We start from the raw sequence: 13482 nt of genomic DNA, 5'->3' as shown, positions 1-13482 counted from the left end.
ACTCCCTCCACCACCGCCAACATTTGCCTCGCCCACTCTTGGCCACACTCCACTTGTCTTCAGCAGAAAAGTGTGAATCTGGCGAGAATCCATCACAGCAAGATTACGACGTGGGTTCTTTCCACGACTGCATAGAACCTACGGCACTTGGACCCCTTCTCCACTTCCTCGCCGGCGTCGTCAACGTGCTTGATCCCCATCCGGTACAGACTTCCCCGGGGCCATGATCCATGAGCAATATCACGAGAAGACAAGATGAGAAGATGGCGGCCATGGCCATACTGCCGCAGGGCCAATACTTGAGGGTCGAGACTGAGTGATCACCAACCCGCGCAGGGACGAAGGCTCCGGAGATCTCGGGCCTTGCCAGTTTATGACCGTCGATGGCTTCTTTGCTTCGAATCGCCGGTCGTGGGTTTAACCTTACGTATGTAGCAGTTGTCCCGGTGGCAACATATATCCAACACGACGGCACGGACAGCAGCGACGGCGGCGGCGACGAGGTTACCTGTTCTTTCACTGACGCCACTACCTACAGCTTGATTTTGACAGAAGGGGAGGGTGTCTATACGGGTTGCAGACGCGACGGCGATCAGAGCTTGATAGGTGGCACCCCTCCTCTACCTGCTCTTTCTCTCGGTCTCTGGTTGTATTCCTCTTCTGGAGGCTCTCTCTCTCTTTCTCTCTCTCTCACCCTCGCTCATGCTTCCCTGCCATGGGACGTACGGCGTACGGGAACATCAAGGGCCTTGGGGCCGTGGACAGTTAACCTTGATCTTAAGACCTTGGATCTTAAGACCAAATCCACTTGGGCAATGATTTGAATGGCCCCATTCCCATCCACATCCCCCCTCCATCACACTCGAACTCACGCCCCTTCCACCCCCCCTTTTAACTCTGCAAATCTGCAACGATGCCCACAGTGTGCTGTAGCGAACTGTGTTAGTGCCGTCGTACTCTTCGGATGTTTTTTTTCTTGTGTTAATCTACTTGCTGGGTTGCCACGCCTTCGGTGAACCCCCCGGAGCCCCTCTCTCTCTCTCTTTCAAAGCTCGCCTCTCCTCTTTCCGGATCCGCCTGGGTTTTTCGGGGTCTATCCGTTCGTACCTACCTGATCCTCTCGCAAATGAGCAAAGGCTGCGGGATCTGGGTTGAGAGCTGGGGAGGGGGGTGGTGGTGGTGGTTCAGGTTTCTTTGGTCCTTGGTCCTTGTTTCCATCCGGCAGACGACATGCCCGGCGGGACACTTCAAGACTTGTACGGGCAGGTCGCAAAGCTAGCCTTCACAACGATTCTACAAACGAACCCTCGCGTGCGGTCCTCTGCCTCATATCATTTCCGCCCACTACCATCACGACACAAATGACCATACGCACAAGCTATCCCGCTGCCCGCCGTTTCTGGCCCGCGATCCGCGTCCAACCGTGTAACCCATCACGCGGTCCGCTGCTTCTCTCGGGGGTGGAGGAAGGAGGGTAGCACGGTACCTAGGTAGGAGGAAGGTGTGGAAAAGCCGTTGAACTAACCCCCAAGCAACGCACCCCGGAAAGCGTAGCAGCGAAGAGCAAAGAGTAGGTAGTGTAGACTGTAGAGTAGCATAGTACAGATTAGAGCTCCTCTGGATAGAGTAGCACCCGTTTCTCAGTAGCTCTGGAGGGGGAAGGGGGGTTACTTTCCCCTTTCTGCTTTTACTTTTGCTCTCTCTTGAGTCTTTGCTACCCTTGAATTCAGAGTTGCACAATTGTCCCCTTTCTTGTTTGCGACGCTGACTTGGGGCTGGCCTTGCCTTTGCCTTGCCTTGCCTCTCCTTTACCCCACTTGTGCTAGAAACCAGAGCTACCTTGTGCCTTGCCTACGAGCTCTTCCGCGGGCGACAGGCGGCAGCCTTCCAATATGCCCCCCTGATTATAAGGCAGGAAGCCGAGAAGCTGGCGGAGTAGAGAGGTTAGTTGACAGGAGAGAGAGAGAGAGATGGGGACAGTGAGGGAGAAGAGTGAGTGAAGTGAATGCATGTATCAGTATGAAAATGCAACGGTAAGTCGGTACATAGTACAATACAACGTAACCTCCTGTCCCCCCCGCGCCTGCGGGCGCGAGTGGACATTGGACAGGCGAGATTTGAAGAGAGAGAGAGAGATCTGTGCTTAGGCTGGGTTGCGTTATATTCTGCGTGATTTGAGGGATGAACGTCTCAAGATGGTCGTCACCGTCGTTGTCAAGTTTGGGATATTGAAGGAAGAGGAATGCTCGTAGAGAGGAGATGAACAGTTGGAGAAGAAACGTGTGGTTCTGTTGATGGGAATGTCCGAGGAAGGGAGGTCAAGTTCTTCTCAGTGACTGAATGCCCAGCCCGTTTGTTCTTGGTTCTCTTGTGATTGTCTTTTGATATTTATGCTGGTAGGCTATACGCTCTCTCGTGTCTCTATTCGTGCGTGCGGAAGGAAGCTGTCTGGGTCGGGTCTACTCGCCATCTCTTCCATCGAGGTGGAAATTTTGCGCCTACTCTTTCTCGTGATATATCGGCCTGGATTCTGTGATATCGTTCGCATGGGTGGATGGACTGAATGGCTGGATGGATGGACGCGTCCCCCGAGAGGCAAGAACAGATGCCGTCGTCGGATTCCGAAATGGTTTGGGAGGGGTTCAAGCGAGATGGAAGCTGCGGTGTACCGTCGGGCGCCAGTGTCATCACACATATTCGTCGTTAACTTGCTCGGCTCAAGGGGAGGGTTCATCAGACCCTGAAGTTGAAGTTCAAGGTCTGGATAATACGTGGTCATCTCCGTACACCGAGCTCAGAGCTTCAAGGTGAGGGAATTAGACACTACTGCTCCTGTGATGTTCCCCGTACATACCATGGATACGGGTTATTCCCCCGGCTCGAATATCACATCTCCTTGATCCTTACACCGATCTTGTTGCCCCCCCCCCCCGTCTTTCATGTCCCCGTTGTATCTGTACGGATATAATCTGTAGGTTATTCATTTAATCAATCGAGCTCGGCAGTCGGGGGGAGGATAGACGGGGAAAGGGGGATCGGGGATTATTCGATCCGAGAGGAATCTGGGAGTGGGAGATTGAGGACGGGATATCCGAGATAGGGGAAGGAGGAAGCCAAAAGGATCAAGGCAAGTGAACACGGCTTAGCTATCCTGTTGAAATCCTCTTTCGATACCCGAAGTATGCCATGTCTTCTTTCGCCGTGAGTATAGCTTAGAATCGAATGGAGTACTCAAAAGTCAAGCACTGAACGGAGGGGAGGTTCCGAGACGGGGGGAGAGAGTGGCCAAGTAATCTGGAAAGGGATGACAGGAGGTTCCTGGCTGCCATCTGGCCCCGACATCTACCTGAAGTCATGTGAATACCGCAAACCCCAGCCACCGCATATTTTCCTGAAGGAACTTTTGCCAAAGGAGGCTTTGAATTTGTAACTTTGCCTTGGCGATTTAGCCTGTACCACTGGTGATGCCAGCACCGCGAAAGTAATAACCTCGCACCCAGGCAGCTAGTCGTGACACCAAGATCTTTCAGGACTAGAGGCAGCAGAGGTAGTGAACGAGAGAAAGGGTGATGAGAATTGAAGAGACCGAGGTGAACAAAGCTATCAGTCACACAACAGGCCGGTACCTTCCTTGTCCATCACCTGAATCGAAAGCCGATCATCATGGAGAGAAAGGGGAGCGGGGGGTCAACGATCCTTGGGCCGGCACGCTGCTGGACACTTGCCTCTTCATCACATCACAGCGCCACACATCACGTTTCCTCAGGTTCCAGTCAAGTGTTTATACTCTGTAGTTCATTAACATCATCGTCTTCTCAGATCTTCGTCGTTCCATCGTGCTATCATCGTCTCCAAGTTTGCCATGCTACCAAGCAGTATCATGCCCCCTGCTACCAAAAGGTAAATGCCCCGCCCGATTGTACCAAAATTAATTCCATCCAGTTCACAGTAAACCTGCGTTTCGTTCAGTCATCGTCGCTGTCCTCTTCCTGGTCCACCAACGCCATTTGAACAAAGTTTCTGATCCAAGCCTGCTGCGCTGCGTCGAGCTCGCCGGCACCCAGACCCTCTCTCATATCGGGGTCAAGGTCTTCATGCCGACGGGGCGCGCCGCCCCGTCGAGCCTCCTGCTGCTGGTTCTGTCCAGCTCCGCCTCTGTTATTACCACGACCACCACCACGACCTCCACGTCCGCCACGTCCGCCTCGAGCCGCTGGGAACCCTCTTCTCGCAGGAGCAGGCGGTGCCTGCGGCGCGGCCGGCGGGATGGGACCGTGAAGTGCTGCTCCGATTCCTGCTCCTCCTCGACCTCCCCTGGGAGCTGGATTGGCTTCTATACGTAAAACGAGCGGTCCCTCTCGAGCAACACCACCCGCCGCCGGAGGACGTGCTGGCTGGTCCGCCTCCGCATCTGAATCGCTGTCATCCGGCTCTTCGATCTCGGGAACCAGGTCAATAACCTGAACCGGCTCCCTGGGAGGAAACGGCATCTCCAAAAGCCGCTCGATCTGCACTGGTTGAGCTCCACCAGCGTAGCCAATGTCGACATTGTCGCCATCGCCACCTTCAAGCTCCCACAAGCGCATATAGCAGGAAGTGACCTTGCCATTGGGCTGTTCATTGAAATGGGCGTATGGGTTTCTCGGGTCGAGCCAGGCCGAACATAGATAGCAAAAGTGGGAGGCGCAGCGGAAGCAGATCATGTGGTTGCAGCCGTGAGTCTTCTGTGCTGGTACACCACACGTAGGGCAAGGCGTTGTGTGCAGATTGATGTAATCGATCGAGGCCTGCTCCTCTTCGGAGAGCTCGCCCGTGTCTCGCTTGGGCGTACATCTGATGAACTCGCCATGCCATGACTGGTAGCAGCGGCTGCAAAAAGCGAAGCCACAGTCTTCGCAGATGGCCAGCAGATCTCCAGTCTCGAAGCTCTTCTTCACCTTCTTCTTCTTCTTCTCGCCCCCTCCGTCTTCTCCGTCAGCGTCAGTCTCGTCTTCCGTCTCCTCATCTAAACTCTCATCGATCGTCTCAAGTCCCTCGGGCTTCCTGTGCTTCTTGGACCTGGCCGCGCCCTGGCACCACGACCGGGGGCAGTAGATCGTGTCCTTGTCGGATTCGAGCTCGTTCTTGTACTTGAGCGTCACGTAGCGAGTCACCGTATCTTGGGGCAGTCCCATCTGGAGCAGTTCACTAGGGCTGATCGAGGTTTTGACCTTTCTCTTTTTGCTCTTGCCCGGGCCTCGTGCCGCTTCGGCGCGCTCTTTGGAACAATTCGGAGCGAGGCAGCGGACGGTCGCCAGGTCTCCTTCCGTAATAGCATTACTGTAAAACTCCTGCAAGCACTGAGTACAGAAGATGTGCCCGCAATCAAGCATCTTGTGACACATTGCACCCTTCTTGGGATCTGCCGATATTGAACGTTAGCAGCCATAAACCTTTGGGTGCGGAGGACAAGCATACCGAGACAAATACCACAATCGAAGGTCTCCTTCTCGAATGCCGCCCGAGCAGCCTCAATGTCGTAGTCCAGAATGGCAATCTTGTGTAACGGGTCGATCTCCAGCGCGCCAGCTTCATCCACCATTCCAAACACCTCGTCAGCCGCTTGCTGGATCTGGTCAATGTAAGAGAAGACGATCATGTCGCGACCCATCTCCTCCCATAATCTCGGTCCGTCGTCCTCCAACTTCTTGGTCACATCTTCGGAAATCCACGGCGGCGATGTGCTAATGCTGACGCTCGGGGGCTTGTCGGAGGGATAGCCCTTGGGCAAACCCATGCGGATCACGACGGCCGGAAGGTGCGAGAGCTCGTGGGAGTCGACTCGAGGTTCGACGCCGGGAACCTGGGCGGCGGCTGTGTCGTCGGCATTAGAGGCGGCCGGGAAGGTGACCGTTACGGGTTTCGCGGGATGAACGGGTAGCTCGATAGTGAAGCAAAAGGGCTTGTGGTCGTCGAGCTCGATCTCGGGAAAAATTGCCTGCAAAGAGCTGAGCTCGTCCTGGCGCGGGTCGTCGCTATCGTCGTCCATGGCTACTGGTCGGAAGGCGCGTATTTCATGCTTTGGGGACAATCAAAATAAAAGCCTGCCAAGAAGTCGTCAAAAAGCGAGTGGGTTCTTGCGCTCGTGTGAATTAGCGACGAACATGGGAGATGGGTATTTGAACGCGGGGAGACGACTGGTGGCGAAAGTCGCAAATATTTTGGTGGTATTGGCGAGTGCGTTGTGGTGATGATTGGAAATGAACTGGAGATGGTCGCGGAACCCGCGAGAAGTGCGACTGGCTATGACGGGACCATTCTTCTATTTTCTTCTTGGGCCAAAGTGTAGGTAGTTTAGCGCGTGGAATAGGAAAGAGAGATCGCGGCTGCAAAGAGCGCCTGGATCCGAGAAAAAAAATAAAAAAATTGGCTGACGGTCTGTTTGGACAGACAATGAAATGATGACTCTTTGGCCGGTGGAATCGCGGGGCAAAAAGAGGCAGCAAAAAAGAATGACGGTGGGGTCATTCGTTATCAGTCAGTCCTCGGCCGATAGGACCTGGAAAAGAACACAACCCACTTCAGGAAGGGAATGTGGAAGGCACAAAGGGTCCAGGCTGACCTACAGGCTTCAAGCCACAAAGCCACAGAACATTTACCTTAAGGTAAGTCCCCTTATCGAAGTCTTTACTGAGCCGCCCTGGCGGGGAGATGGAAGCTCCCGATTGGCCCGAGCTCGGAGCTATGCAACCTGACGTATTTATGCAAGTACACAAGAAAGAAGAAATAGAAGCTTGGCTGTAGAAGGACCCGGTGCACTCTGCACAGCTGCACTTTGACATTTCCAGAGTGCTGTGCACCACGATCCGCGACGTCTGCTCTAACTTTACCAGCCCCTAGGAGGAGTCATTCAGTCAGTCAGTCAGTCAGCCAGCCCGGCACCCCTCGATCACCCAACCTCTCTCTCTCTCCTCCACCCAAGGCACGTGGAATCTCGCCTTTAAGAACACTCCAGATCCCTCTCCTTGTCACCCGCCCTTCAAGAAAAAAGACCCGCCACATCGAAACTGGCACATCGAAACTCGGGGTCAGGCAAATGCAGTCGAGTCGAAAACCATGGACCAAGACACGAGACCACTAGCTTCTCTCTCCCTGACACACGTCTACTATGTGAGACCAAACCCGGGGGACAACCTACTTTACTACCAAGTGACTTAGCTAAACTAAACCTCAAAAACCGACCAGGACCCCGACGATTCCCTCTCCTTCCTTTGCGCATGGCTCGCCCTGCTCCCGCAAGCCCTCTGCATCGTCTACGCGACCCTGATCTGGTCCACCCGCGAAGTCGAAATCGCCCTCATGTTCGCCGGCCAGCTAGGCTGCGAAGCCATCAACTTCGCCCTGAAGCGCCTGATCAAGGAGGAGCGCCCCCGCCGCATCCACGGAAAGGGCTACGGCATGCCCAGCTCCCACGCCCAGTTCGTCGCCTACTGGTCCGTCTTCCTCGTCCTCTTCTTGCTCGTCAGGCACCGTCCCTCGTCCGCGCGCCGGCACCACCGGCCGTACTCGCTCGTCGAGCGCGTCGTCGTCAGCGTCGCCGCGCTGGGCATCGCTGCTGCTGTGGCGTGGAGCCGGATATACTTGAATTACCATACCGAGAAGCAGGTGATGGTGGGGTGCTTGGCCGGGACGGTGTGTGCTATCGGTTGGTTCTTGGTTACGGCTATTGCGAGGGACTTTGGGCTCTTGGCCTGGGGCCTGCAGACGCCTGTTGCGCGGCTGTTCAGGTTTCGGGACTTGGTTGTGGAAGAAGACCCATGCCAGGCTGGCTGGGATAAGTGGGAGGAGAGGCGTGTTGAGGCAGACCAGCAGAAGACGAAATGAAAGAAGAACTGCGTTGGCTTGTTGGGTAATAGAGTTTCGCAGGGCTTTGAGCATCAAAATAAATCAAATCCATTACCACGAGCCTGGCTGTTCAACTGTGTGTTAGTTATAGCCGGCCTTGCCGATTCTCTGCACACTAGTCTCGTGATACCCTCAAAACGCCGTTCGGGGTACCCCATGATACCGTTAGGGGGTTAAACCCATGTTCTGGTAAAGAATGAGGAATTCGTCGAATAAAAAGGTAAGGTGAGTGTGAACCAATGTGATTTCTCGTGAGAGCTGGTCTCCAATTAGGTTTCCTCCCCAAGCTATGTAAAGCGGGAAAGCCTCAGCCTTGTTTGGGTATCGCCTTCCTCACTGTGGCTTTCATTATGTCAGCGCAGACTTTCTACCACGGCAGGAAGCTGTTCGACACTTGGTGTGCTTTCAGTGAACTACTCGTATCCCAATCTCATGTCAGTCCGCTTGCTAGACTTCAGTTGTGGTGTGCGAGGTGGCTGGCATTTGTCACAGTTTTTCACACGTGGTTTGACAAGATCATGATTGTTTGAGCTCTTTGATTCATTGAGCTATCTCTTCTGTGATGTTGAGCCCTCTAGTGGCCTTTACCTCCGCTCACCCAGGTCCGTCTCGTAGCTAGTCATACCGTCGTCATTGCCATCCTTCCATTTGATAGTCTGAGACTCTTGATTCCTCCTTTTACTGGGTTCTCCTACAGTCCAATGAAAGCCTTGTCCCCCTCCTCCCTCCCAGATCGTACACAATGTGCCTTTTGAGGCACATCGCCATAAGAGATAAAGAAACAAACAATATGTAGACGTTATTAGTCGTACAGGTATCTCCGCATAAAAACGCCGTCCAATGAAATAGTAAATATAAGAAGAGAAAATAGTTCGCCAGCAACTCCGTTCAGTAGCCGAAAAGCTGGATCATACGCTTTTTACCGCCCGGTTTAGTCGAGTGTCTATAACGTTCGTTTTTTTTTTTTTGTAATGCGTGCGATAAATGCCATTGTTGGTACAGTTGGCGGATCAAATTTAGATCCAGTTGCGCTTGTCGTGTTCAGCGGAACATTGGCAATTCTGCTTGGTGCACCTGACCGGCGACTTCTTTCGCTGCGCAGGGGTGTTGAAGCCAACACCCTGAGGGCTGGTCACCCTCGTCTTCTGAGGGCTCTCAGGCCTGTAAACCGCCGGGCTGAGAGTGAGCTGCTCCGGCTCCTGATCCTTGAGCTGGGACTGCCTGGGTACAGTGACCTTGGGAACGGACGGGAGTGTCTTCATCCGCAAATCCTTTTGAGGTCGGATAGGAGAGGATGAGACCAAGGTAGCATCCTCCTCAGAGTCGGATGAACCGCTGTCGCTCAGGACGTCTACCTGCGCCAAGGGGCTGGGCCGCTTGGCAGGCATGTCGTCCTGCTCATCAGGGTAGCTCAAACTATTCACGCTGGCATTGTTCTGGAAGTACTGTGAGTTGAGCGGAGGCATGTCGTCGACGTTTGACAGCCGCAGACCAATCTGCACAGTCGCCGAAGATGCGAGCGATGAATCGCGACGATGGCGGATACCCTGGGGGTGAAGTGATGGCGGAGGTCTGAGGAGCATCATCTCGTCCTCGTCAGCGATCCTCGCTCCCGGGGCATATGTCTTCGCCGGTAGCAGAGTAATTGACTTGGTGTTGTTTTGTTGTTCAGAGGGGAACAAGGAGTAGGACCTCTTGCGGGCATGAGCCTTGGGCACCTGGTAGGTTGATACCTGAACAGGCTCCGGCGTCCTCAGAGGAGAGCGAGCCGGCTGCCACACAGCGTTGGATCGGAGAGGGTTGGCATAGGTGGGAGACCCAGAGGGACTCTCGATGCGTGCCTCCTCCTCCTTCTCAGGCACGAGGCTGTCGGTGCTGTCCATGCGTCGCAGCGAACGAGCCCGGCCGACAGGGTTCATCATGTGGTTTTCGTAATCATCGTCGCCATTATAGACACGAATGCCGGCCTTGAGTTTATTACGCTCCGACTCCCACTTGTCGTTTTGGCGGGGGCCGATAGTAGACAAAGTATTTGATCGCAAGAATAGATGCAGACCGCCGGTCAATAGGCCAGATACGTTGGCAACGACGGAGGCAATCATGGAAAGCGTTAAGGCCTGGCCAGTGGCACCTCGCTGTTCCGTAAAAGAGAGGTTGAAGAAGAAGGGGATGAGGAGAGTCTGCGTTGATTAGTAGGTGACTTGGACAAGGCGTGGTAATTTGATACTCACAGTCGAAATGAAGGCGACTGCCAGGAAGTACACCATCCTAGAGGCGGCAATGCGCTCGCTGTTCTCGATTCTGATGTTGTTGTGAAGACGGAAGAAGATGACCAGAGCCGAGCCTAGCAACGCCGCTGAGATGAAAGTGAGGAGTACGAAGCAGCCCTCCTTCCAACGCTGGACGAACCAGAAAAGCGAAGCAAAGCAGAAGTTGGGAGGGCGGACGAAGAGGGTGACGAGGTAAGTAATGAGAAGAAAAGTGCCAACGATGGCGAGACAAATGGTAACATTCCACTTGCCACGAGACGGCAGTGGGTTCTTTCGTAGAGACCGGATGGCCACCTCGAGAGCGAATACTAGTTGGATGTACGGCACAATGAAAACCGCTAGATCCGATTGTTAGCCAAGCTTCGGGGGTTGAGTATATGAGGGCTACGAACCAGGCAGCATCATTTGGGAGGTGATGGTGCAACCCAAGGTCAAGAGATGGTCGAGTCCAGTCGACTGTGCAATGGCAAAGACGATGCCTTGAACGACGATACCGACAGATAGAACGAGAGGAAACGACTCGGCAGGTCCGACAAAGGTGAATCCGTGCGTCCTGGAACAGAGTGTTAGTCCATTGATCTGGCTCATCCGTGCCGGCAATGATGAGCATACCTGAAGCCGAACTTTTGGTTGTTCCTCTTGGCCGTCGCATAACCATCCCAAAAGATACCAATTGCTGTTGCAAATGCGGCGATAACGTTGAAGACGGCGAGGATGATGGTCGAGGTTCGAATCGATTTGGCGGCTTGGAAGCGGAACTGGTTAATGATGGCTGATGTCGAGTTGTTGGTGGCCTTGAACGGCCCTCGTAATGAGTCCGCCACGCCATTACCGTCCGTCACGCTGTCATCGTCGGCCCTCGTCCACAGGTCGCCTCCATATCCCCAGCTATCCATCTCGTCGATTATTCAACTGGCACTGGTCGAAGAGATGAGCGCAGGCGTCGAGCCGCAGCGGTGCCAGATATTAATTCGCTTTCCTAACCATCTAATCCATAGAAGAGTCGATGTTGTGTCCCTGTCGTATAAGGAAGGTGTGAAGAGTAGTTGATTTGAGGTGAGGAGGGACGGCGAGGAGAGTGAGGAGAAGAGGAGGAGAAGGATGGCGATCGTACGGATGGGATGGAGAAGTGAAAAGAGTAAGTGAAAAGACAGGATGGATGGTAATGGACTGCCGCTCTTGGACGAAGAAGGCGAACCAGACGAAACAGACACTAGGCGAAGTCGGGACCTACGAATAGAAACAAGGAGTAATAGGACCAGCCACTCAAGAGAAGGAAAGGGACCGGCCTGAAGGAGGGAAAAAGAGACCAGTTCCAAAAAGTCAGACGGGATGGAGGAGGAGGGAAGGCCGCATGAAGAGGTCAAAAGGCGATCACAGAAAGCGTGGCAGAGACAGAGAGGCCCACCTCAAGCAGGGGGCCAGGTAACATACTGCGTAGATAGTCGCAAGTTGCAAGGGACAGGCTCGGGAAGGGCCCCCGCGCGGGCCAGATGAGGTCCGGAGAGTTAGCCAAACCGCTAAATGGGGCCCAAGTCCAACTTTGGTCCAGGGCAACACGGCTGATGGATGGTCTCCCAGTCTACAGTCTACGGAGTGTAGCCTACAGTCCATGTACCAGAGTGGCAGAGAGGGCCAGAGCAAGGATGGAAAGACGGGCCATCCAGAAGACGGGGACAAGAACGAGCGAATGAGACGCAGGCTGTACCTCGAGTCGACGTGCGACTGGATGATGGGCAGTGAGGGGCTCAGATGGGGCGAACGTCTCTTGACGTGCATATTGCTGGTTTGGGCCCTTGGGGGTAGACTCGACGGGCCACCATACAGTCACGACTGTCACGTTCAGTGTGGTAGATATCTTGGTCTTGGTCCTCGTAGACATGGAAGACAGGGCTGGGCGCGGGATGACAACCATGTTCGTCACACTCAACAACCCCGCTGCCGACTCTCTGGCTGGGCTGATTTGGGATTCTTTGCCGTGCTTGCCTCTCAAGCCCCTTGCCTTCCAGCGGAGCAAGGTGCTCCAGCTGCTGGACGATACGAAAGCCATGGGAACCTTGGGAGGGGGGGCTGAGGAAAAAAAACTGGGCTCTCACACAGTCTCCCCGTCGCAACAAGCCGGCAGAATGTGCTGAGGGTGCCTGAGGTGCAGGGTGTGTGTGCTGGAGCGATGCATGCGTCTACTACTGTCGCGGCGTCGATGCTCGAGAGACCAGTGCCAGAGAGTGGGCGAGAGACTGAGAGTGAGGGTGAGGTTGGGTGAGGTTGAGGGCACGAGAGAGAGACAGAGAGAGAGGGCTTGAGGCGATGGCATTGAGTGGCGATGAGGTGAAGCAGTCATGTAACATGTCTGGGTTTCGTAGTGTGGCCCAAAATGCCTGAGCCCCTGGCTATGAGGTTGAAGTCGACAAGGTTTGACGTTGGACTTGAGCCCCAAATCTGGGGGGCACTAGGAGACAACCTTTGTGCGCCTTGCTGTTTTAGGACTAGTGCAGTGTTGCCAAGTGAGTGGATCAAACCGCCGCAGGGATTGTGGAAGGGGCGGCTGATGGCGATGCCGAAACCTTTTTCGTCCCCTCTCCTCCAACCCTCCCCTTGACTCCTCCAAAAAGACGACAACCCGATAGTCTGCCACTCTGCCTACCCAATCGTGTCGTTTTCTGCGGCCCCATCTTTGCTGTGATGCTGTTTAATCTGGTCTTGTGTGCCGAGTTCCTCTGGAGATTCGGTTGATGCGAGAAGCTCTCCTCCACGCTCCAGATGGTAGATGGGTTGGGAATGGCCTCATGGATCACATCGGCCCAAAAACCCTTGGTTGGCAATCGATGTGTCCACAGCCACGTCGACGCAATCAAGCAGGACAACAACACATGAGGAACGCCCAGTACTGAAAGAGGCGCAAACTAGCCTGTTGGTGTGTATCGAGTCAGCGCTGCAATTTGCGAATTATGCCCGATCGTGAGTCGCTGCGGCCATGTACGCACATACTAAGGAGGCGCACGGAGAGGGCGGCGTCAACGTCAACGCCTAGCCAGCAGCCAGCAGCCAGCCGTGCAAACACAATCCACACGGCGGGGCGGGCTTCTCACTTCCTCATCGACTCGACCTGGCCCACTAGCCCTTTTCACGGGATGTTTCTGCCAGTCGGAGGGCCTGGGCTGTTGCAGCTATCTTGGTCCTGGACTCCTGCACGTGTCTACCCTTGCCACGGGGCTCGGTGTTGCCAGGGCATCCGTTGCAAACCTTTCTCAATCTCAAATATCTTGAGCCAGGCTGCCCGGGGGGGGACTGAGGGAGAGCTTCCAAGTTCGAACAGGGCGCCATCCAA

The 13482-nt window shown here is 54.5% G+C and overlaps 4 protein-coding genes across 4 annotated transcripts; 2 read left to right on the top strand and 2 right to left on the bottom strand.

Moving 5' to 3' along the window:
• Positions 1-3965: 3965 nt before the first annotated feature.
• Positions 3966-6028, bottom strand: BDP55DRAFT_634782 (RWD domain-containing protein; the record flags this gene model as incomplete). Its single annotated transcript, XM_060572708.1, has 2 exons — positions 3966-5401; positions 5458-6028. The coding sequence occupies 2 exons, from the start codon at positions 6026-6028 to the stop codon at positions 3966-3968; spliced, it is 2007 nt and encodes a 668-aa protein (XP_060426515.1).
• A 717-nt stretch (positions 6029-6745) lies between these two features.
• BDP55DRAFT_672560 (PAP2 superfamily protein) lies at positions 6746-7953 on the top strand. Its single transcript, XM_060575541.1, has 2 exons — positions 6746-7149; positions 7225-7953. Exons 1-2 carry the CDS (start codon positions 7096-7098, stop codon positions 7861-7863), a joined length of 693 nt encoding a protein of 230 aa, XP_060426514.1. The 5' UTR covers positions 6746-7095; the 3' UTR covers positions 7864-7953.
• A 947-nt stretch (positions 7954-8900) lies between these two features.
• BDP55DRAFT_558038 (uncharacterized protein) lies at positions 8901-11050 on the bottom strand (the record flags this gene model as incomplete). Its single annotated transcript, XM_060569755.1, has 4 exons — positions 8901-10064; positions 10116-10492; positions 10547-10707; positions 10767-11050. The coding sequence occupies 4 exons, from the start codon at positions 11048-11050 to the stop codon at positions 8901-8903; spliced, it is 1986 nt and encodes a 661-aa protein (XP_060426513.1).
• A 205-nt stretch (positions 11051-11255) lies between these two features.
• BDP55DRAFT_634779 (uncharacterized protein) lies at positions 11256-12228 on the top strand (the record flags this gene model as incomplete). Its single annotated transcript, XM_060572707.1, has 2 exons — positions 11256-11292; positions 11600-12228. 2 exons carry the CDS (start codon positions 11256-11258, stop codon positions 12226-12228), a joined length of 666 nt encoding a protein of 221 aa, XP_060426512.1.
• Between the last annotated feature and the right edge of the window lie 1254 nt (positions 12229-13482).

The sequence above is a fragment of the Colletotrichum godetiae genome (assembly GCF_030913485.1).
Source record: "Colletotrichum godetiae strain CBS 193.32 chromosome Unknown BDP55scaffold_37, whole genome shotgun sequence".
Lineage (NCBI taxonomy): Eukaryota > Fungi > Ascomycota > Sordariomycetes > Glomerellales > Glomerellaceae > Colletotrichum > Colletotrichum godetiae.
The sequence above is the reverse complement of the archived record's forward strand: the minus strand, read 5'-3'. Positions and strand labels throughout refer to the sequence as shown.

Bases quoted from the DNA above. Each gene is read 5' to 3' on its own strand.
- BDP55DRAFT_672560 (XM_060575541.1), top strand. From the start codon at position 7,096: ATGGACCAAGACACGAGACCACTAGCTTCTCTCTCCCTGACACACGTC. The intron at 7,150-7,224 runs GTGAGACCAAAC...AAAACCGACCAG, and splicing joins CCCTGACACACGTCTACTAT to GACCCCGACGATTCCCTCTC.